The 24,556-nt window shown below is 41.3% G+C and overlaps 2 protein-coding genes across 2 annotated transcripts; one reads left to right on the forward strand and one right to left on the reverse strand.

Annotated features, from left to right (window-relative positions):
• Window positions 1-3,302: 3,302 nt before the first annotated feature.
• On the reverse strand, window positions 3,303-4,339 carry LOC110306048 (olfactory receptor 3A1-like). The gene has a single exon (XM_021178240.1). The coding sequence runs from the start codon at window positions 4,253-4,255 to the stop codon at window positions 3,308-3,310; it is 948 nt and encodes a 315-aa protein (XP_021033899.1). The 5' UTR covers window positions 4,256-4,339; the 3' UTR covers window positions 3,303-3,307.
• Window positions 4,340-20,939: 16,600 nt separating this feature from the next.
• Window positions 20,940-21,878, forward strand: LOC110306075 (olfactory receptor 1D2). Its single transcript, XM_021178264.1, has one exon. The coding sequence runs from the start codon at window positions 20,940-20,942 to the stop codon at window positions 21,876-21,878; it is 939 nt and encodes a 312-aa protein (XP_021033923.1).
• The last annotated feature ends 2,678 nt before the right edge of the window (window positions 21,879-24,556 follow it).

A 24,556-nucleotide genomic window follows, 5' to 3' on the forward strand; every position in this document is an offset into this window, starting at 1 on the left:
CATTTGGCTAGGAATTTCATAAATTCATTCTTTTTAATAGCTGAGTAGTACTCCATTGTGTAAATGTACCACATTTTCTGTATCCATTCTTTAAAGCCACACCTGAGTCGACTCTGTGTCTCCTTTCACCCTACTCCAGGTGGGAAGATCCCAGAAGGTAGGGATTTTCTGGGTGACTGTATATTATTGGCTGTGCCTGAGGTTCTGGAAATGCTTCATTTGCATGAAAAGGGATTCCAGGTGGCTTGCTGAACATGTCCTAATAAAGGAGAGAGGAAGTTTAACCTGAAACCTAGCTACTAGGCTATGTGACCACATCGGAGTCAGCAGAGGTGGGGCGTTGTAATGCTTATGTGAGCTAGGACATGCAAGCATAGAGCAGGGAGGAAGCACTCCCATGCCTGCTGGTCTCAGGGTGAGCTTTTGGGGGGTTTAGACATGTCTCAACCTCACTCTTGCTCTGGACCTACTTCCCCAGTCATGACTGCACAATTATAATGGAACTCTGAACAAAAGTTACCACCCCTCGTTAAAGAAGCACCTCTCTGCAGCAGACTGAGACTATTACAGAAAAATACGACTAGTCAAAATACAGAACCATTTATTTTTGGGTTCACAGTCCTGATAGATACATCTACAACACAAGTCCTGAGCCTCAGGAGTCATCACAGAAGAGGGGGTGAAAATATTTTAAGAGCCAGAGGACCAGGAAATCCACAGTGAGATTGTGTCTCCTAGGAATAATAGGAAAGTTACATCCATGGTACCTCAGCAATATGACTGCCTAGGTAAGACCTGAGCAATGATAATACCAATAGACATGCTATCGTGGAAGAGGAAATCTCACAGGGCCCCACACTCCAGACAAAGAAACTAAGAGATGCTGGCAAAGGGAGAATATGTCTTGTGTAAGAATGAATCCCCTAACTGGTTGTCCAATATCAAGTAGTAAGCCTTGAAATGTTTCATATATATACAAGCAATACCTAATGGACACAGCAGGTTGTATTCATGTATTTATGCATTTATGTATATATAATAATAACAAAGAAGGGAAGAGGCAGAAAGAGCATTAGATGGAGAAAGGGGAAGGGTTGAAATAATGTAATTATAATTTAATTACAATTTTTTAAAAAGTCACTAGGCTGCACAAGAGCTTCTGACAGCCAGAGCCCCCAATAAGTCCAGGCTGGATCAGGCCTAAATGACAGCCACAGCAATAGAAATTGTTCATAACTTTTTGACAGCTCTTCCCTGATTTGCTGGATATTATTAGATATTTAGTCAATTAAGACCCATCTGCTTTAATTAAAAATTAAAAACTGTTAATCCTTGATTGATGATAAAGTATCTCTGCTTTGTGTTCTTTTCTGCCTTTGAATTCCTTTCTTGGAGGATGGTGGAACAAGAACCAGAATGGAAGTCAGTTATGATCTTCACCCATCAGCTGTTTCATTATCTGTAGGGGCCTGGTGTTTACAGAGCTATACAAGTATGTTCAGGAGGAAACCAGTCCAGGGATTTTCACCCTGTCTTTCCAAGATAAGTAGTGGAAAATGGAATTGGCCAGTACATCCTTCAAGTGGTGATGGAAAGTGGGAGGGCTCAGGATCTTTAACTTGTCTGTGTGCAGTATTTATGGGGTGTGGGAAGTATGCACATGAGGTGCAAAGTCCAGGAACTCCATACATGTTCAGGCCAGGTGGTCATGGGGTGGTGGAAGCGTGAGTGGGAGCATAGAGTCTGCAGACCTCAAACCTGCCTGTGTAGGATGGTCAAGGGGCTCTTGGGGTAGAGAAGTGGGTGCAAAAGGTAGGTGGGCTGGAACCTCTTACCTATCTGGAATTGATGTTTGTAGAACCAGGGAAATGTTACAAGCAGTTTTTTTAGTAATTATGACACAATGCCCAAAGGCTTATAAAAATATATTTGAAAACATAAAATATAAAACTTGCAGTTAGTGGAAGATGGAAAAACAAATAAAAGTAAAAGAAAGAATAGCATATTTGGAGACTGGGGTTACTTGCAGAATATACAGCAGAGTTTCTTCAAATCAATGTGAAAATTATTAATGGTCTATATAAATGAAGAGGGACACAAAAAGATGAATCCCAACAAAGTAGCACCAATGGGTTACATTACCAAGCTCAGTCTGCCATACAAAATATTGTCCTGAGTGGCTTAAGCAGAAGAAATGCATTTTGCTACAGTTCTAGAGACACAAATTCCAAGATCCAGCTGTTCCCATAGTCAGGATCTGATGAGGTGTCTTCTCTTAACTGGCAGACACCTTTCTACTGCATCTCCGCATGCTAGAGAGCGAGGGTAGGAGGGGTTCTGAATCTCATAAGGCTGCCTTATTGGATTAGGACCCCCAACCCTACCCTTTTTTAACCTTGATCTCTTACACCTTTTGGGAAGGAGGCTTGAATTTTTGTTTTTTTGCATTTTTGAGAATTTTATACATGTATACGATTATTTTAATCGTGTCTACCTCCATCACCCCCACTGGATTTGCCCTGGATTCCTGCCCCAACATGTCTGCCTCCTAGGTTCACGTCCTCTTTTCCTTTGTAAAGAGCTATACCACTGTGTCTAATTAGTGTTGCCCATAAGTGTATGGGTGTATTGTAATCCACTGGGGCATGTTTACTTTCTAATTAACATATCTCTAGGTAAGTCACATTGTGGATGGAAGGGTCTGGGATTCTACAGATGAGTTGTGAAGGAATCATGATTTAACTCATATCATGAAAATTAAATATTTGATGATATAACCAAACATAGGTGAACCTCCAAAACTGCATCTCAAGATAACAATTTTTATATTATAATGATTTTTAATTATTTGCAGTTAAACATTAAAAGAGTTTATTTATAACAGCCATTGTTACCAAACATTTGGAGATCAGTTTTGCTCATCATTGGAATAATAAAATAGTGTAAAATTTATATAGAGTAAAATTATATATATATATATATATATATATATATATATATCAATTTTTATTTCCTTCAGCTTGGGACTTGTGTTTATCATAACTTATAGAAATATTTGAATAATAAAACAAATCTCTAAGGAAAAATCTTGATATTGAATGTATTGTGGTTTTGTTTTGGTTTTGGTTTTGTTTTTATTTTTATTTTTCTTGAGACAGGACCTCTTGCAGCCCAGGTTGGCCTCAGAGTTGATGTCAAAGAGAAGATTGAATTTCTTATCCTCTTGCTTCCACTGTCAAGTGCTGGGATTACACATGTATACCAGCACACCCAGTTTATACTGTGTTTTCTTCCCTCCTGTTCACCCTCATGCCAAGTCTCGCTTTCCTGTGAGTACCCTTCTCAGGGCACCCTGCACATCAGGGTTCCTAAGGCTGTAGATAAGTGGGTTCAGCATGGGACTGATGACAGTGTTGAGGATGCCAATGCCCTTGTCCTTGTCTGAAGCCTCCACTGACCCCAGCCGCATGTAGCTGAAGACCCCTGTCCCATAGAAGATGCCTACCACAGTGAGGTGAGAGCTGCAGGTGGAGAAGGCTTTCTTCCTGCCCTCTGAAGATTGGATTCTCAAAACTGCAGCTGCCACATGGATGTAAGAGGTGACAATGAGAATCACAGGTGCACCAGCCATGAGGACACCCAGACCAAAGAGCAGCAGTTCATTAAGCTGGGTACTAGAGCAGGACAGTTGGAAAAGCTGAGGCAGGTCACAATAGAAGTGATTGATCACATTGGGGCCACAGAAGTGAAGTGTGGATATGGCCACAGTGTGGGTCAGTGCATTGCCGAAGGCACAAGCCCAGGATGTGGCCACCAAGATCGTCTGGACAGTGTGGTTCATTCGGGTGCTATAAGTGAGCGGCCGGCAGATGGCCAGAAAGCGGTCATAAGCCATGGCTGTCAATAGGAAGCAGTCAACTCCAGCCAGCTGATGAAAGAAGAAGAGCTGTGTGAGGCAGGCTCCATAGGGAACTGTGCGCTTGTGGGACAAGAGACGACCCAACATTGATGGGACAGTGACACTGATGCAGCCGACATCCAACATGGACAGATTCCCCAGAAAGAAGTACATGGGAGTGTGGAGTTTGGGTTCCACAAATACAGCTGCCAAGATGCTTAGGTTGCCCCCAACTGTGAGCAGGTAGGCGAAGAGGAAGATTACAAAGATGACTGGCTGCAGCCCTGCTGTCTCTACCAAGCCCAGAAGAATGAACTCTGTAACTGCTGTTCCATTGCTCTCAAACTTGGACTCCATGAATTCCTGTTATAAGACATTTCAGAGTAGAAACAATCTCTCTTTACTGTAATTAATTAATAAAAAATACACTGGTCCACCTCCATATGCTGAGCCTGAGGGTAAACTTCTGTGTATGCTGGGGATGTTTGCTCTCCTCTAGCCCCAACCTTACTTACTGTCTCCAGTTCTGCTTTTACCTGGACTCTTCACCTGTCAGTTGCTTGATGGTACCATTGCCTTAGACATTTCTCCCCACACCATGAGAGGTAGTTAATGGATAAAGAAAATGTTGTATATACATGCAATGGAAAAATAAAACAAAGCAGAAATTGCCAACAGTAAAACTGTCTAAGTAAAACTCAAGAGAGAAACAAACACATAGGAAACTCAGAATTGGGAGAAAAATCAGTGAAGTGGGTAAATGAAGTAGGTAAAGTTGTCCATGTGATACATGAAGGAGACTGACTTATACTGACAATCAGCCCAGGCAACACAGTGAGGGGAAAAGACAAAGGGAGAGGGACACATAGGAAGGGAGAGAGACAAGGAGAAGGATTATACAAAAATCGAGTTTTTCTAAATCAAGAATCAACTATGAAATCTAAATGTCTTGACTTGTAATATAGGCCACAATTTGATATAAATCAAGAAATAGCATCCCACAAATAAAATTTTGCCTAAAACATGTATACCGACACCTAGAAAAAATGACTAGTACAAAAATGTCCCTCAGTTCCACCAACACATAGGAAGTGGGAGCTTTGAGATTTATTTCGCCATACTTTTCTTTTAATCCCAAATGAGCTATAAGGAGTCATATTCGTCCCATGGTCACAATGTATTATATATTCATGTGTCTTATATGTGTACATACACACACATGTGCACACATTCATGTGCTAGTCCCTCAGGCTCACAGAGTCTCCACTCATGGCTGAGTGACTGACTGTCCCTCTTCTCTTCCGTGTCACAGGCTTGAGAGGCTGTTCTTCAGAAGATTCAAGTTTCAGATTCCGACAAGAATTTTTCAATGTTCTATGACGTGACAAAATAGCATTTATTCCATTCCCTGTTTTTTTTAAAATCCACTAATAACAAAACAACCTGCTGGCTTACCGGTTCCCATCGGCATGAATCTGTTTGGGTTCTGCAGTGTGAGGTATGGCCTGCTTTACATGGTGTGTGTGCTTAAGCAGACGAGTCCTGTCAGAACATTTATCTTCTATTTATCAAGCCAATTCCTTCCTTTGACATCACTCTTGTGATTATTTTGTTTCTGCAGCTGTCAACGGATTTGTTTTTCTCATTTTTATTAGTTCTTAGAGGACCTCATAGAATGCATTTTGATGATAGTCACCTCTACTCCGACTCCTCCCAGATCTGTCCCTCCTTCCCTGTTCAACTTTGTTTCCTCCTGTTTTGTTTTGTTTTGTTTTGTTTTAAGCTATCTAGTACTGTTTATGCTGCCTGTATGCTCTTGGATATACGGCCTCCACTGGGGGATATGCCATGTCCATGCAAATTTAATTTCTAATCATCTATGTCTTCATTAAAATTACCCTTGATATACTTAATTTTTATTACTAGTAGTAGTAGTAGTGGTAGTATGAAGTTCCCTTGGCAATTCCTTGGCACCATGCCTGAGGCTTTTTATGTGGATGCTGGGAATCAAATTCAGTCCCTTATGTGTGTTTAGCAAGCCCTGTACTGACTGAGCCATCTACCAATCCCTGTATTCATCAAATACCTGGTTTTCTATCTTGAAAATTTGTACTTCTTAGGTGTGCTTTTGTATGTCTGCTAACCTCCAAATCGCCAGGAGACCATCAGAGGAAAGATTTGTATGAGGAATGTAGCAATGTGTCCACTGGTCAGGCCAGTCAAGATAGCTCTTCTAGACAGGCACCTAAGAGGACCAAGCTAAGTCTAGGCATTACACACATGCAGAAGAATGAAACTGGGTCCCTATTCCTCACTATAAGTGGAAAAAGAGCTAAAAATGCACCAAAAGACCCAAAGAAAAGATATGAAACTGCTAGGAGACAACAGGAGGAACACTGCAAGACAGCAATATCGGCAAGGTGGTTTTGGATAAGTCCCCCACTCCCCAAGCACATGCATAGCCAAGTGGGATTATGTTTAGATCAGAAGCTGCAACATAGTAAAAGAAATGGGACATATAAGGAACTCGGAAGACTCAATAGCAAACACCCAAGTCCTCTAGTCTACCCCATTTCTATTAGGAGTTATACATCTAAGTTCAGGTTTCAGATTGAGGGCTACTCACTGCTTCACAACAAGCCAATCCTGTGAAAGAGTCTGAATAAGCCATCCTCAAAAGAAGACACATGTTCGTTATGTCTTAACCTAAGATAAAAAGCTTTAAAAGGCACAAAATGTCCAGCTATTCATGCAAGAGAAACAGAGAATTTCTCTTATAAAACTAACTTGGCACTTTGGACATTTTCTTCTGAAGGTTATTGGAGATGGAGGGTGATGTAACATGAGTTGCCTCATGCATTTAAGAGGGACACCAGCTTTGGCTCAAACTTCCATAGTATATGAAGTATACTTCATATCCTACCACTGACAGAGTTCTGATGTGAATGGTGCTGAACCATCATACAAGGAGGCTGTAGGACTAAATTAATTCTGAACCTTTCCTGATGTATAACTGTGTGCTCAACACAGTACAAATGACAGAGGGCAACGTTTTTAAAAAATAAGAATTATCATTATTTCTGTGTGTGTGTGTGTGTGTGTGTGTACACATATGTCCATGCATGTGTGCATGGCATGTGTGCTACGGTGTTATGTGCATAGGTCAGGGGATGACTTGAGGGAGTCAGTTCTCTCATTCTACCATGTGGGGTCTTGGGGATTGAACTCAGGTCATTGAATATGCCAACAAGTGCCTATACCTTGTGGACCATCTTTCTGGCCCATGGAGTGCAATCTTAGTGACATATAGCTAAAAATTATCCCATTTCTTTTGCCAAGGGAAATGTTGGCTGTTAGTAATGCTGCAATTCTTTAATAAATACAGTTCTTCATGTTGTGGTGACCCCCAAACATAAAATTATTCTGCTGCTATTTCATACCTGTAATTTGCTGCTTTCACAAATCATAATGTAAATATCTGATACGCAAAGTATCTGATATGTGAGTCCAAGGGGCCATGATCCACAGATTGAGAACTACTGTGCTAGACACTGAAGACATGCCCTATCTCTACAGTTAATTTTCTATATACGACTTAGTTAAAGCAGCAGATAGGGGCACACAAGGATACTTGGCAGAGTGCCAATCAAAATCCAAAATGAAGGGTCCACAATATAGTGACTATGTGTCTGCTGTGTCTGTGAATAAGGTAGGGTAACACTCAATTTGCCAACTCTTACATTGTCTAAAATCCCCTTAAATCAATGGTCACCTTCACTGGGTCATCTTGTGGATCCTAACCATAGAATAACCTAGAAGTTATTCCATATGTGTCACAAGAATTGGAGTTCTAATGGGAGTAAGATAACTCCAAGGTATATCAAATAACCAAAGCATAAAGTACCTCCTGCTTGCTCTCTGAAATACAGTCTAACTAAAATTATAAAGCACTCTTCGGTTTCTTCTATCCACAACTGTTTCATCTAGAATGATTTCTTATTCCTAACTCTAAACTTTTTTGAATGAAAATACATATCCCCTATGGGGGTCACCCTGCTTTCCACTGCTTTCTGCTAACCAACTCTAGCATCTTTGTCTCTGCTACCCTCTTGTATGGCCACTTCTCTGTAGGACACAGCTGTGCTCCTCCGTGGCTTATGGGAGGGAAGACATTCAGCTGTCTTAGCTTCATATTCTCAATGCATAGTTTATATGCAGTAGATTTTCAGTATTTCCAAAATAAATGCTGAATGAACTTCAGAACTAGAGCCACGAGACCAACATGACTTCAGTGAGAAGGGACACTGGACTGGACTGAAGGGGCTGAGGAGGTCTCTTGGATGAGCCAGAAACTATGCAAAATGAGAAAGTGATGTGTTTGTAGGAAGTACAAGCTTGAGTGAAAGGCACAGATGCACTGCTGTGGGATTTTTTAATCTTTGTTTATATGAGATGTTTCTAAGGACTCATTAGGAAAAATTCAAACAACTTATTCACTTATGATTTTTTCCCAAACAGCCCCCCAAAATTTGTCAATTAGGAGGGCAAGGCCCTATGAATAAATAAGGCCAAACCCTATGAATAAATAAGGCCAAACCAGAAGAGTGAACCTCACAGAGAATCCCATGACCTCTGTTCTGTGCAGGTGGAACTTATTTGTCTTTCCCAAGATTCTGGGATGAGCTAGATCTGTACATCCAAGAGGTCGGTCTCACACAAGGTTACTGTAGTGACCTTGGCAGAAAAGTTCTCCTGCCATTCTCATGCATCCAGCCTGAGATGCAGACTTTCTTAAATTGAGCCTTAAGGACTCTCTGATGTCCCAACCAAACTCTAAGGGTCTGATGGAGAGTCTCAGTCAGGCCCTCTGATGAAGTCAAGATGGCGGGGTCCAGGCAGAAAGGCTCATCCCCCATTAGAAACAATAAGTAAGCAGGTTTCACCCAGGGAATCTGCCAGATGGCAGAAGGGCCCTGGCAAGGGTGACTACCCATCCCTGCCCAGCTTTTTGTTTCATTCAATGGGTTATCTAAACAAGACTTGCCCTACTGAATCCTATGAAATAAGATTCTTCCTCATTTGGTAGCAGCTCCAGTGACTTCTTAAGGAGCAAAAGGAGCTCCCAGGAGTACTCACTTACCTGTTGCAAGTCCTGAGCTGGGTAAGGCTTCTCTGGAAGAAAAAGGAGAGAGGGAGGCACTGTACAGGCCCTAGTCCCAGGGAGCAAGGCGGGGTCATATATGAGAAAAGAAGTAAAATGGAGATGAGATCATCCCACCGTGGGGCTCCATCCACCATAGCGGACTCTCTAGAGACCTCAGAAATTAGCCCTCCCAGGAAGGAAGAGTTTAGGGAGCTGCAATCCAAAAAGTAACCCAGGTCTTTAATGAACCAAATAATAATGCTTTGTGACATTTAACTATTTAAAAAAAAAAAAAAAGGCCTCACACTCCATCCCCTGTTCTACCTCTCATATTAATTCCATGAGAGTAACAAGGGAGTTTAGCAACCCCATTTTTCTTTATTTTTAAAGATTTATTTATTTATTTATTTATTTATTTTATGTATATGAGTACACCATTGCTATCTTCAGACACACCAGAAGAGGGCATCAGATTCTATTACAGATGGCTGTGAGCCACCATGTGGTTGCTGGGAATTGAACTCAGGACCTCTGGAAGAGCAGTTGGTGCTCTTAACTTTTGAGCCATCTCTCCAGCCCAGCAATCCCGTTTTCACATGAGGATTATGAAGTCTAGTGTATTCATTCTCTCCAGTCACTGTGGAACTAAGGACGATGCCTAAGTGAGTTGTTCTATGCTGTCTCTGAGAACCCTAAGCAGAGAAAACCAGGTCCCAGTTGGAATGACCTAGCGATGGGAAGGGGGCACAAGAAAAAGAGACAAAAGGAAGATGCTTTCTTGAAACTCACATGCCTAATGAGTGCCACATGAAGGTAGCACCTTTTCCCTGAGGATGCTGTTAGCAGGATCCTGGGGTGCATGGAGGGATCCCATGAGGGGAAGGCAGTAGAAGACCTGAGCTGTTAGGATGGTCCAACCCAGAAATGCCACTGCACACAGATTTTCCAGGGCCTTAGAAGCTGAGGGTCCCAATGATGAGATTAATGGCAGATGGGGTGGGATCTTAGTCCAGCCCCCCCCCCACCTAAGTGCACCTCAGCTAAACAGGACTTTCCTATCATGGTAGAGGACGTGCCTTCCTTGGGCACAGGACCTTTCTTCCCTTTTCATGATTTCTAGGACAGCCTGGTATGGGATGAAAGGCAACCAGACCCACTGATCTTCTCAATGAAAATAGAGTAGCATTTCATCTACCCAGGGTTGATCTGAAAATCAAATTAAACATGCACAAAGTGCATAATAAGGAATCAACAAATACTATGAATGATAAAATAACAAAAACTGATTGTTATTTTGCTGATGTATCTTACTTAATCTTCATAAAAGCTCTTTTTAAATCTTTTTTACTAGATATTTTCTTTATTTATATTTCAAATGCATAAAAGCTCTTTCATGTAGCCTCAGTATTTGCCCAACGACAGGGAAGAAAACAGGCTCAGAGGTGCTTTACTGGTTTGCCCAGTGTTGATGCAGCAGAGCTGGGACTCAAATTTCCAAATCAAGTTTTGACAGTTTTCCTTCTCTTCTTCCAACTGCTCAGAAACACAATTTTGTCCATTTCACCTACCCTCCGTGATTCTGCTTCTACCTTCAAGACTGAGGTTTGTGTCAGCTCTTTCACATGCAGTCCTGGATCTCTCCATCTGTATGATGTTAGCCAGTGGGAAGGGATGAGAGGCCACATACTCACCAACAGATATTTGTTGTTCATCTTGTCCAAGTGTTCAGTGTCTGCCTCATTGGGGATAGGGTGCATGGAGCCTGACACCCACAAGCAAGGCATGCTAATTCCAGTGTCAGGAATTCTATCTAAAAGCTACCATCACCTACACAGTAGCATTCTTAGTACTTGACTATTCTGCCCCTCACAACACATCTTAAAAGAAAACATGTCATATTTGATTAAAATTAGAGAAATGAATCCAAACAACAAATCAGAAGGCCTAGAAATACTCTGTATAAACTTGATATATACCATGCATCCATCTAGAGAATGATGTATTCAGGGGTAGGAAAATGGGCAGGCTTTTCAGTAAACAGTGCTGTAAGAATCCAAGATCTATAGAGGAAAAACAAACAAACAAAAGCAATGACTTTCTTCTCATATACTCAAAAATGTAAAAATGTTTTCAGTTTCAGGTACTGAGATACTTATATTAAAGAATGAAAATGCAAAAATATTAAGGCAGGTGTGGCAGTGCCTATAGGTCCAGCACTTGGGGGTGGAAGTAGGATAATCAGGAATTTAAGGTCCTCAGCTATATACTGAGTCCAAGGCCAACCTATGCTACATTGACCTTATCTAAAACAAAACATGCCTAGCAAAAATTTAAATATATTCTGTGAAATAAAGTTATGATCTTTTGCAAGATTACTATTTAAACTTACTTTATCAGCATTTATTTACTTTATCAGCCTAAGCTTTGTGACTCTCTCTTTGCACAATTTTTGTCCCTGTTTCTGTTCCTATTGTCCCTGTTTTTCTTCTCCTCTCCTTGACCTCCCTAATACTAAAGACTTTTTGCACTACTTTCATGACTTCAGACCTGACTTTCTCCAACTTTTGCAACATCTTTTGAGTATCAGAGGCTGACTGCATCACAAAGGCTATGTTTATAGATTGCTAGTTTTCTAGGGCTCCCAGATTAATCATGGTATATTCTTGCTCAGCATTGAGGGGTCACTCCAGGAAACCAGCACAGGATTCCTCACTTCCTTGGAGAACTTCAGAGACCTTAGAGAGATTAATTGGCTTTCCAGTGGCTCTCATTCTAGTCAGGAAGGCATGGCAGTGGGCATCTAGAGGTTCATTAGTGTTGGGATCCCAATTAGGTTGAGTAGAAGGAAAGGTTTGCTTATCTGCCTCTTCCATGGTTGCCAGAAGAACAGATAGGCAAACTCAGACAGAGAGACTCACTGCTGGACCAGAGTCTACACCAGCTGCCAGAACTCCAGCCCCCAACTCAGGCAGAAACTACTTGCTGGACTGGAGACCATATTGGCTGCCAGAATTCCAATAGAAGACCCACACACAGACCTCTTCCACTGTCTTCATGGCCCCCACTATCTACAATCACCACTCCCCTCTTAATCACTGTGCCCCACCACAAACTCGGTTAGAGCCCCACTGTTGGGCCAAGGTCACACTAGCTGCCAGAGGTCTAGCACTCAACTCAGACAAACACTCCTTGCTGGACCAAAGGTCTTGCTGGCTGACAGAAATCCAAGCCACAAGGACCAAAAGACCAAACTGGAAACAAGAACCAAGGAACAAAACATATATAACAAATATAAACTCAGAAATCAGGACCTAGACATATGATCACCACAAACACAGATGGCTAGATGCCAGTGTAAGAACAAAATCAACAACAGCCAGAGCAAAATGTCACCACCAGAGCCCAGCTACCCTATCACAGCAAGCCCTCAATATTCTAACACCACTGAAATGCAAGAAAATGACCTTAAAACTAACTTTATGGAGATGATAGTGGTCCTAAAAGATTAAATAAAGAAATCCTTTAAATAAATACAGGAAAACACAAACAAACAATTGAATGAAATGTATTTAAGAAATAAGTCCTTTAAAGAAAGCCAAAAAAAGTTGAAGGCAAGAAATAAAATTGTTCAAGACCTTAAAATGAAAATAGAAGTAATAAAGAAAAACAAACTGAGGAATTCTGGAAATGGAAAATCCAGATAAGTGAACAGGACCTACTAACACAAGCATCACCAACAGCATACAAGAAATGTAAGAAAAATCTCAGGCATTGAAGGTATGATAGAAGAAATAGAAACATTAGTCAAAGAAAATGTTAAATCTAACTTCAGGAAATCTAGGACACTATGAAAAGACAAATCCTGAGAATAATAGGAATAGGAGGAGAAGGTCCAGAAAATATTTTCAACAAAATCATAGAAGAAAATTTTCCTAACCTAAAGAAGGACAAGACTATGAATGTATAAGGAACTTATACATTTATAGAACACTAAATAGATTATACCAGAAAAGAAAGTCCTGTCCCATCCACACCCCCTACTGCCACATAGTAATCAAAACACTGAACTACAGAACAAAGAAAGAATACTGAAAACTAGAAGGGAAAAGAGCAACAGATAAAGGCAGACCTATTAGAATTACACCCGACTTTTCAACAGAGACTCTAAAAGCCAGAAGGGCCTGGGCAGATGTCCTACAGACTCAAAGAGATTCAGACTACTTGCTAGCCCAGCAAACTTTTCAATCACCATACATGGAAAAACAAGATATTCCATAACAAAGCCAAATTTAAACAGTATCTATCCACCAATGAAGCCCTATAGAAAATACTAGAAAAAACAAATTCAAACAATATCTATCCACAAATCCAGCCCTACAGAAGATACTAGAAAAGAAAACTCCAAATCAAGGAGGTTAACTACATCCTCAAAAACACAGAAAATAAATAATCTCACACCAGCAAAACCAAAAGAAGGGAAGTGTACACACACACACACAAACCAACAACAACAAAAACAAAATAAAACTGGTCATTAATGTCTCTCAAGATAAATGGACTCAATTCCCCAATAAAAGACACAAGCTAACAGAATGGATTAAAAACAGGATCCATCATTCTTCTGCATACAAGAAACACACCTCAACATCAAAGATAGACTTTACCTCATAGTACTAAGGGCTGGAAAAGGTTTTCCAAGCAAATGGACTAAGATGCACACTGGAGTGCCATTCTAATATCTAATAAAATAGACTTCCAGCCCAAATTAATCAAAGGAGATGAAAAATGATACTTCATACTAATCAAAGGGAAAGTCCATCAAGATGATGTCTCAATTATGAATATATACTCCCCAAAGGCAAGGGCACCCACATTCATAAAAGAAATATTACTAAAGCTTAAATCACACATTGAATCCCACACGTTAATGGTGAGAAACTGAAACATCCCACTTTCACTAATGGACAGGTCACCAAGACAAAAACTAAACAGAGAAGTAATGAAACTAACCAATGTTATAAATCAAATAAATCTACCAAATACCTACAGAACATTTCACCAAAACTTCTTCTCATCACCTCAGGGAATCTTCTCCAACATCAATGATATAGTCTCATAAAGCAAATCTCAACAAATACTAGAAAACTAATTCCCTATATCTTATCAGACTATCATGTATTAAAGTGGACTTAACAACAACAGGAAGCCTACAAATTCGTGGAAACTGAACAACTCTTTACTCAATGACCACTAGACCAGGGAAGAAATAAAGAAAAAAATTAAAGACTTTCTACAATTCAATGAAAATGACTGTACAAAAAAATTTGTACAGAAAAAAAATTCTTTTAAAAGCTGAATGTACAGAGTTACTCTGTATGGTTAGACAATGTTGCTTTCAGAAGACACAGGTTATCAAACAAAAATCTCAGGGCTACACAGAGAAACCCTGTTTTGAAAAAAACAAAAACAAGAACAAACAAACAAAAAAAAGCTGGGCAGTGGTGGCGCACACCTTTAATCCCAGCACTTGGGAAGCAGAGGCAGGCAGATTTCTGAGTTCAAGGCCAGCCTGGTGTACAGAGTGAGTTCCAGGACAGCCAGGTCTACACAGAGAAACCCTGTTTTGAAAAACCAAAACAAACAAACAAACAAATAAAAATCTCACACCAGGCATGGGAGGACATCTCCCTGCAAGTTCTTGATTGCCTGCCATGACCAAGTAGCAAGATTCTATTTATTGAAAACACCACACACTTTGGTTGCAGTACATAGAGGAATCAATCTCAAACCAACTGAGAAATTTCCTCTCTGCTAATTATCTTTCATGGTGTAGACTGTGTTGTTAAAGCTGCTAGAAGAAAAAAAAAATCAATGATCTTACCCAGTTGTGGCCTCTGCACGCTACAATGCCATCCTACAAGGCAAGATGCTTCCATTTGTTCAATAGTGACATAACTGTTATGGAGGAACCAAGCCTTCCTGATTGGACTTGGAGCCTTCTCCACATAAGGAAATTCTATTTCTGGCACTGTAAACCTGGTCAAAAGTCCATGGCTGGGGAAGTTATAGTCCTTAAGCAGGAACCTACTATTGTTATTTTTCTAAATAATCATGTTGTCAAACTACCTTTTAAAAAAAATGTGTTGATACCTGTAGATATGAGCTACTTTCAGTCTTGGTAGAGAAGAGAAGCTTTTCTTTTCAGTGATCAGTGATCCATGGAGACATACATTAGCCAATTAAACTGCTAAGAACAAGTGATCGTGAGTACCCAGTAAATGGAAACTTGGTATCAACAACCCTCCACAAATCTCAGGGAATATCATGAATGAGTGTGTAAAAAGTATGAAGAATGGGAGTAGTATTATAAAATGCCATCTTCTGATCATGATGTGGCTGCCGCACTAATGAACTTATGATAGCTCTGGTTAACTACACAAGGTCAAGCCAGTCAAAATTACAGCATGGATGAGAAGAGACTCACAAGGCCAACCCTTACCTGAGGCTCTATTGGCAGTTGATAGAGGTTGGGAAAATGATAGTCATTTTTCTTTGGTTATTTAACCACTGATCCAGTGATTTAGCCCATGATCCAGTGGATAGCCCCAAATATATTAACCTATGGGCAGCATGAATTGAATTCAGTGGGCTATAAAAAACAAAGTAGAGATAGTAGTGGTTTCTCCTCCTACTATTACTCTTCTAGATGGGCAAAGTATTAAACTGACTCCTACTGACTTACAGTTGTACCCATAGACTGATGCATCTCTCAACCCTTATCAGAGAATCTTCTATTTCCAGTAGATGGTAGCTAACACAGAGACCCAAAATTGGCCAATGTGCAGAATAAGAGACTGCAGAATATTGTTCCCATCCTGTATGTGACACATGTAGCAAATCCCTCCTCCTAAGGCTCAACAATCATTGCAGAAGAGTGGCCAGAAAGAGTGTAAGAGCCACAAGGGGTAGAAGACTATAGGAAAACTGTTTCTAGATTCAGCAGGATAGCTGTATCTAGGAACTCAGTAATTGAATGATTAATGGGTCACAAATAAAAGCAAGAAATAAATCAAACTTCCTAGAATTGCATGAAAATTGAATAAAACATCAAAACTTATAGGATACAATGAAGAGAGTTCTACAAGGAAATTTTATGCATATGGGTCTGGATTCTTCCCTATATTCACTAGGAAAAAATCCTAATTAGGACTTACTAATTTCTACCATCTTTCATAATACTTAAATGGCTTTTCATGTACATTTTTTCTTTAGGGACATGAATGAAGATTCTCCAGAACATATAGCCCAGAATGGATTATTGGGATCAAGGCTATATGCACTTCAGTACTCGTGGTTGCTCTGGGTACCTTTCTCTAGCTGTTTCACACACCCCTCTCTAACCTTCTCTGAGTATTGACTGAGAATAGCTTGTAATTTCCATTTTCTGGCCTGAGAAGCTGAACAACTCTCCCTGTGCCCACTATCTCCTATCTCCAGGAGATAGGAGAGCAAGCTATGGCCAAGGACTGACACTGAGTTCCAAGACTGTCTTTCTTCCAGTCAGGTGGGTGTGACTCTATTAGTGTGATCTCTGCCCCAGAGCTACTCTAAAACCAAGTGAAATTTTAGTGCAGCCCACATCCTTACTCTGTCTTCTGAGAGCATCCACTCCTCAATACCCACTTTCCCCATTCCCAGAAACCACTCTCCTTCTATAACCATGACAATCTGCAGAAGAAAGAATTTAATCGGGCTTACGGTTCCACAGAGATAAGATCCTGGATATCAGAGCAGCAAGCAGTAGCCCTAGCAGTAGGAAAAGGAAGCTGAGGGCTCACTCTTGAACCACAACCAAGCAGCAGAGAAAACTCAAACTGGCACAAGTCCGTAAAGCCTCAAAGCCTGACTCCGGTAGCATATTACCTCCAACATGACCACACCTCCCAGACCCTCCAAATGGCGCCATTAGTTGGGATCAAGTGTTCAGATGTCCAAGACGATGAGGAACATTTCATTTAAACTACCATAACCAGTAGTGCCAAAATCTGTCCATAATATTTGAACCCATGTACTGTTAAGTCTTTGTTAAGTCAGGACTAAGAAAGAACAAATCAGAGAGTTTAGGGGGGAAAGAGCAAAGACAAAGTTCTGGTCGTTTAGATTCCACATGTGGGCGAGGTCACTCGGTGCTTGTTTGTCCATGCCTGGTGTGTTAACGTAATTCCAGTTCCATCCACGTTGCTGCAAGTGGCTGGATTTGGGGTTTCTTTACAGCCAAACAGGATCCCATATTGACTCATTCACTGATGAATTCAGACTGTTTCTAACTCTCGGTTGTTGCGATCAATGCTTCAGGGAGTAAGGATGTAAGCAGGACAGACTAGAAGCTAACACTGATCTTTCCTGGGTGTTCATGACTGTTCAGTTTATCAAACTTTCTCCCTGAATTTTCAGGTTCATTGTATTTCCTAAACCATAAACATCATTGCTTTCCAGTTTGTGTCTGGCAGCTACATGGTCTGGATCCCCTGTATGCCTTCCATGCTGCTTCATGCTCCTGTGGTCTCACGTTCTTATCTGTCTACCTCTCTTTCATTACACTCTAGATACTATGTTTAAGAGAAATAATTAGAGGTCCAGGTGACTTTATCTCCTCTGTGTATACTATTTTGTCATTACTGAAACTAAACACCCAGGTCCACCAATCAAAATTCACTATTTGGCTATAATGGCTAACCTGGCCAATCAGGACTTACTAACTCATCCTAGCTCAGACTTCCTCTGTGTATACTATTTTGTTTATGAGTCCTCACTCTGTGACCTTGACAGGCCTCATGCATGATCCTCCTGCCTCAGCGTCAGCAGTGCTAAGATGACAAGCATGTGCCACCATCTATAGCAAAGACTTTCTTTTCAAAGTTTAGGATCAAGCCCAAGGCTCCATGTATGCCAGATGAACACTCTACCACTGAGCTACGGTCATGTCCTGGGTTTTTAAAAACTACCTTAACTTAGTACTTGAAGTCACTAGCATTTGATGTTTTCCAAACCTCTAATGGCCCAAGCCAACTTCAGGACTTGTGAGCCATTTATTTCTAGTTTAGTCTTACTCTTAGGGAAACTTGAAGGATTCTCTGTAGTAATGATTTGTTTCACCTCCTGTAAACAAGGTTCATTTCCCAATTCCTTTGCCTCCAGATATTAACATTGGAGCAATTAGTTCCATGTTCATCTCAGGTAACCATCTTGGGATTGTCTCCCCCAAGGCCTCTCCAAAACTAATAAATAACCCTTTCCAGACCCTTTCTTCATGAAACTGAGGTTCAAGCATCAGTTCTCAGAAACCAAGGACCAACCACAGCACAAAGAGCCTTAAATTCTGTCTTCTGATTTATAGGACTGAAAGCCCAAGAAAGAAGCTCCTACCTCCACACTTGTAGCCAAGAGGACAAGGCACCAAGTCCTGTTTTCAAAAGCTAAAGGACTGAAATTTTATCCTGTATATGAGAAAAATGAAGGCAACAGAACTAGAGCCACACAGAGCAGAGGGTAAGGTCTGGATACCTACCTACCTCCCTCTTTGCTCTCCCCCTCCCCTCTCCTCTTTCTCATCTTCTCACTCACACTTCCCCTTCAAAGTACTACCCCCTGCCCCACATGCTGTTCTCCATCCTCAAGGAGGGCTGCACAGATGAGACAAGAAGCCCATATCCATGTCCCCACTCACCATCATCCCACTAAGGAGGACAGAGGACTTGACAAAGCCTATTTTGTTTTTCCTTCAAGCGTAGAGTCCTCTTTTTTTTTTTTTTTTTTTTTTTTTTGCTTGCCCTATACTCTTTCCACACACAGCCAAACACCTAATAGAGGGGTTTATATCTCTGCATCCATCTAACCACAACCACCCTCTAGGGTAATAAATCTCCTCTGTGCTGAGAATTTGCTGTCTGGGTATGTCCTGTACTGATTCAGGGAGTGGGCCTCCCTTTCACTGGGGCAGTCACAGCTCAAAGGCCTTCTCAGACACTGTGAGACCTGCAGCTATGTAGGTTGCAGAAAGCTGTGGTAGTCTCTGAGCAGATCCGGAGGAGTCATCCTCTTCCCACTCAGATACCAAAAGATCACCCTCACCCCGCCACAGCTGGATAGTTTCTTCTATAAAGAAATTCTAATCATCACCTACTCCACTTTAGTCAGCTCTGAAACACTCATGCTATATAGACTTCTGAGGCTTCTTTGGATACCTTCCAGGATGAGGAATCTCCTGCCTCCCCAGGTCTCTCTGCTGGCACAGCACTTGCTTGGCGTACCCACCTCATTCTGACCATTACTCTTTAATTCCTGACCTGGACAATCTCTCCCCTTGTATGGAAACCAAAAATAGTTCACTTGCGCACTCCACTCTCCTGTGCAGTTGCAACTCAGGGTCTGACATAGACCAGTCACCAACCATCTCAGTATCCTAGGCCCTTCACTGCTGGTACAGGATGAGCTGATGCTGCTCCTAAGGAGAGAGCAGAACCAGGCCCCAGACGGAGAGAACACTAGAAGCCGTGTTCTTCCCCTTTCTCCCACCCAGAGTAGAGTTCTCTGCAAAAATTGGGTGAAATATACCAGAAGGTTGAACAGGTAGCCCTTTCCATAAAAGTCTATCCAATTTATAATCATGTGTTAGGGTTGGAGAAATGTGCCCCATGTGGCATTTCAGGTTTTTGTCCAGAACCCTTGGTGAGATAAGCATTATTACTCTTGATATGTGAGAGAGCAGTTGGGGAAGGAGATTTGGAGGTACATCAAATTCCAGCCCCACCAGTTGCCAGTAGAATCTTGGAAATCCATTAGCCGTCTAAACATTTCTATGGCCTCATCTATAAAATGGATCAAAAGAAATATCTTCTGTGAATTAAGTGACTTAGTAACATCTAGGCAAATAGCAGTGATTTGTGTCTTCAACTAGTGTATTTAACAGCAGCTGTGGTTTTTGGACCACAGCTTTTCTGTTACTCTGGGAACTTGTCAACTGGTTTCCCCTTCGGTGTGTTGAAACTTCTCCCTTCTCCCTCTGGCTCTTCTGTCTCTTGATGCCCTATGCTTTTCTGAGTCTTTGTTCATTAGCTTCTTCTTTTCTTCTTCTTCTTCTTTTTCTTTTTCTTTTTCTTCTTCTTCTTCTTCTTCTTCATCTTCTTCTTCTTCCTTTTCCTCCTCCTCCTCCTCCTCCTCCTTCTCTTTCTCTTTCTCCAGCTTTGGTTTTTTTCTCTCTCTCTCTGTTTTTCTGCTAGCACAGTTCATAGCAGTCCATCTTCAGGATTGCTTCTCTTCTTCATGCTAGATCAAAACTATTACTGAGCCCATCAAGTAAAATCTCAATTTTGCTTGTTGTGCATTTCAAAATCCTAGAGTTTCCACTGTTCTTTGTTTATACTTTCTTTTATTCAGATTCCCTATTTGATACATCATTGTTGGGCTTTCCTTTAGTTCTTTGGTTATACTTTTCTTTGATTTTATGACAATATATAAAGAAAGAATGTGTGTGTGTGTGTGTGTGTGTGTGTGTGTGTGTGTGTGTGTGTGTGTTTTGTACAGCTAGAAATGTAGCTCAGGAGTGAAGCACTTACCTGGTACACACAAAGCACTGAAATCAATCTGGGTTTGAGTTTATTTTTAGGAATGGAGGGAACAAGGTCTTATCATGTTGCTCAAGCTGGCTTCTGCCTCCTAGGCTCAAGAAATTATCCTCAGCCTGTTGAGTAGCGTAGACTATGGGCAAGTGCCTTCACACCTAGTTCTAAGATACCTTTAATACTAGGAAAGCTGTTGGTTTTGTTTATGCTCATTCTGCATCTGAACACGAGTGCTTGGTAAGCAATTGTTGTTGCTCACATTGCAGAAAACTGGGAAATGGACGGAGGCAACCAGAGTGGGGACTCTGAGTTCCTCCTCCTGGGACTCTCGGAGGTTCCTGAGCATCAGCGCATCCTATTCTGGACCTTCCTGTCCATGTACCTGGTCACAGTGGTGGGGAACGTGCTCATCATCCTGGCCATTGGCTCTGACTCGCACCTGCACACTCCCATGTATTTCTTCCTGGCCAACCTCTCCTTCACTGACCTCTTCTTTGTCACCAACACTATCCCCAAGATGCTGGTGAGCCTTCAATCCCAGAACAAAGCTATCTCCTACCCAGGATGTCTGACACAGCTCTTCTTCCTGGTGTCTTTGGTAGCCTTGGACAATCTCATCCTGGCTGTAATGGCATATGACCGTTATGTGGCCATCTGTCACCCTCTCCATTACACTACAACCATGAGCCCCAAGCTCTGTATCTTACTGCTCATCTTGTGTTGGGCCTTATCTATCCTCTATGGCCTCATCCACACCCTCCTCATGACCAGAGTAACCTTCTGTGGATCTCGGAAAATCCACTACATCTTCTGCGAAATGTATGTCCTGCTGAGGCTTGCATGCTCTGACACCCACATCAATCACATGATGCTGATCGCCACGGGCTGCTTCGTCTTCCTTGTTCCTTTTGGATTCATGATCATGTCCTATATCTGCATTGTCAGAGCTATCCTCAAAATTCCTTCAGCCTCTAACAAGTACAAAGCCTTTTCCACCTGTGCGTCCCATCTGGCTGTGGTGGCCCTCTTCTATGGGACACTTTGTATGGTGTATCTGAAACCCCTGCACACCTACTCCATGAAAGACTCAGTAGCCACCGTGATGTATGCAGTGGTGACACCCATGATGAACCCTTTCATCTACAGCCTGAGGAACAAGGACATGCACGGGGCTCTGGGAAGACTGCTAAGGAAGCCACTTCAGAAGCTAACATGAGGGTTGTTTGGGGGAAAGGGGAATGAAGTGGAGAGCATATAGCCTTCATGATATGCAGCTATCACCCTACAGATTATGCAGGAGTGTTTGGATACAGTCCTGGCTCTAAATGAAACCTCTGTGGTGATGGAAAGACATGTAAGTACATCCTAGCATCCTTTAGATCTCACCATCTTTGGTAATAAATAAGGTCACACTAACACCAACACTAGAATATTGCAGGGTCGAATTTTTCAATGTGTCTGACCATAGGACCACATTCTTGGGCTTTTCCAGATATACCCATTTATGACATAGAGACATCTTTTGTGTTATCTCACATACAACAAATGCACAAAAAAGCAATGGTGACGGATTATTGGTCACTGGGCTATGCTGGCATGGAAGAAACCCTTGAGAGATGAATTGACAGAGCCAGAGGGGTGTAAGACTGCAGAACGCAAGGTTCAGTTGATGGAAAAGTCATCCTGCAGATGGCCCAGTCGGCCATCACTGGGAAGAGAGGCCCCTTGGTCTTGCAAACTTTATATGCCCCAGGACAGGGGAATACCAGGGTCAAGAAGTAGGAGTGGGTGGGTAGGGGAGCAGGGCAGGGGGAGGATATAGGGGACTTTCAGGATAGCATTTGAAATTTGAAATGTAAATAAAGAAAATATCTAATAAAAAACATTTTAAAAAAACCCATTCTGCTATTCATCAACATATTCTATCAAAACCTTTGATAGTGTCTATCAAAACTTTCCAACTGGGTTGCAAGCATAAACATGGAGCTCAAGGCCAATTGTGAAAAATAGACAAGACTGTATGTAAATGAGCCTGCCTCACCAATTAAGAGATAATGTTTACCATGCTGATTTAAATATGCGTATCTATCTGCTTAAAATGCAAATGCTAGGGCTAGAGAGACATTTCAATTAAGAGCACTTGCTGCTCTTCCAGAGGACCTAGGTTCCAGTTCCCACATGACAACTCACAATCGCCTGCAACTCCAGTTTTGCAACTCCAGTTTCAGGGAATCCAATGCCCTCTTCTCACTCTTGTGGGAACCAGGCAAAGATATACATGCAGGCAAAATATTCATACACACAAAATTAAAATAAATCAATCTTTAAAAAAAATAACATAAATGAACAAAAGGAAAAAGATGCTACAGCTGGGGGTGAAGGTCAAAGTAGAACATATGCTGAGCATACATGAGGGGGTATGCTCAAGTTCGGGGGAGAGGGAGGAAGGATAGAGGGGGAAGGGAGAAAGAGACAAAGAGAAGGAGAGAGAGGGAGGAGGAGAGAGAAGGGGAAGGAGAGGAGAGGGGGAGAGAGAGAACACTAAAAGAATTAAATACACAACAAAACTTGAAGGTAAAAGGTTACAAATTAGCAGACACCATATTTTAAGTAAAATGTTGCTATAGTAACATTAGATAACAGACTTTAAAATAGAAAAAGCAGACCTTAGCAAGATCATAAACAAAAGTCTCCTCTCTGACCAAAAATAATTGCATAAAACAGCATGTTATTAAAATAAGATGTTTTGTCTAAGCCTCATAATAACAATGAAGATAAGCCTATCTATAGTGGTTGCACAAAATATAAAAAGGACCCTGTACTGGCTCGTTTTGTGTGTCAACTTGACACAGGCTGGAGTCATCACAGAGAAAGGAGCTTCAGTTGGGGAAATGCCTCCATGAGATACAGCTGTAAGGCATTTTCTCAATTAGTGATCAAGGGGGAAAGGCCCCCTTGTGGGTGGTGCCATCTCTGGGCTGGTAGTCTTGGGTTCTATAAGAGAGCAGGCTGAGCAAGCCAGGGGAAGCAAGCCAGTAAGGAACATCCCTCCATGGCCTCTGCATCAGCTCCTGCTTCCTGACCTGCTTGAGTTTCAGTCCTGACTTTCTTCAGTGACGAACAGCAATGTGGAACTGTAAGCTGAATAAACCCTTTCCTCCCCAACTGCTACTTGGTAATGATGTTTGTGCAGGAATAGAAACCCTGACTAAGACAGACCCAAAGCATTTTCACAGTGAAATGCATCACAGGAACACAGGGGGAAGAGGAGATTCCACTCTCTTCTTCCTAACTGCAGACACAATTTGCTCAGCTGCCCCATTCTGAATTATACTCCTTCTTACGCCATGAGCCAACATAAACCAGTCCTTCATTTAAGGGAGAGAAAGAAAAAGGAAAAAATTACAAATTACAAAGAGGCAGTAGCAAATATTCACCTGTGAATAATTAATTACCTTAAATATAAACAGATAAGGTTGTCCAATCAAAACATGTATAGTAACTGGAAGGATTGGGAGTAGGGGATTCAACCATGTGCTGACTACAAGAAACTCACTTTACTGCAAAGGATGTATTGAGATTGAGAGTAAATGGGTAAATCAGCAAAGAAATATTCAAATATGTATGTATATATTTTTTCCAAGCAACTAGAAACTGGAAGAGTAGCTATGTTTACATCAGACAAGTAGGTCAAACAAAAAGTCAAACACTATAAAAAGAAACAATAAAGGCCTCTTAAATAATGATAAAGAGATGAATTTACTAAAAGACATACAGCTGTAAATATCTGTGCACATATCAGAGATCTAAATGCATAAATCAATTGTTAAATGACTTGAAGGAGAGAGATTGCAACCATCAGAGTCCCTGAACACCCCACTCTTAGCAATTAGA

Source organism: Mus caroli, chromosome 11 (genome assembly GCF_900094665.2).
Source record: "Mus caroli chromosome 11, CAROLI_EIJ_v1.1, whole genome shotgun sequence".
Classification (NCBI taxonomy): Eukaryota; Metazoa; Chordata; class Mammalia; order Rodentia; family Muridae; genus Mus; species Mus caroli.

Coding starts and splice junctions, on each gene's coding strand:
- LOC110306048 (XM_021178240.1), bottom strand. CDS start 4,255: ATGGAGTCCAAGTTTGAGAGCAATGGAACAGCAGTTACAGAGTTCATT.
- LOC110306075 (XM_021178264.1), top strand. CDS start 20,940: ATGGACGGAGGCAACCAGAGTGGGGACTCTGAGTTCCTCCTCCTGGGA.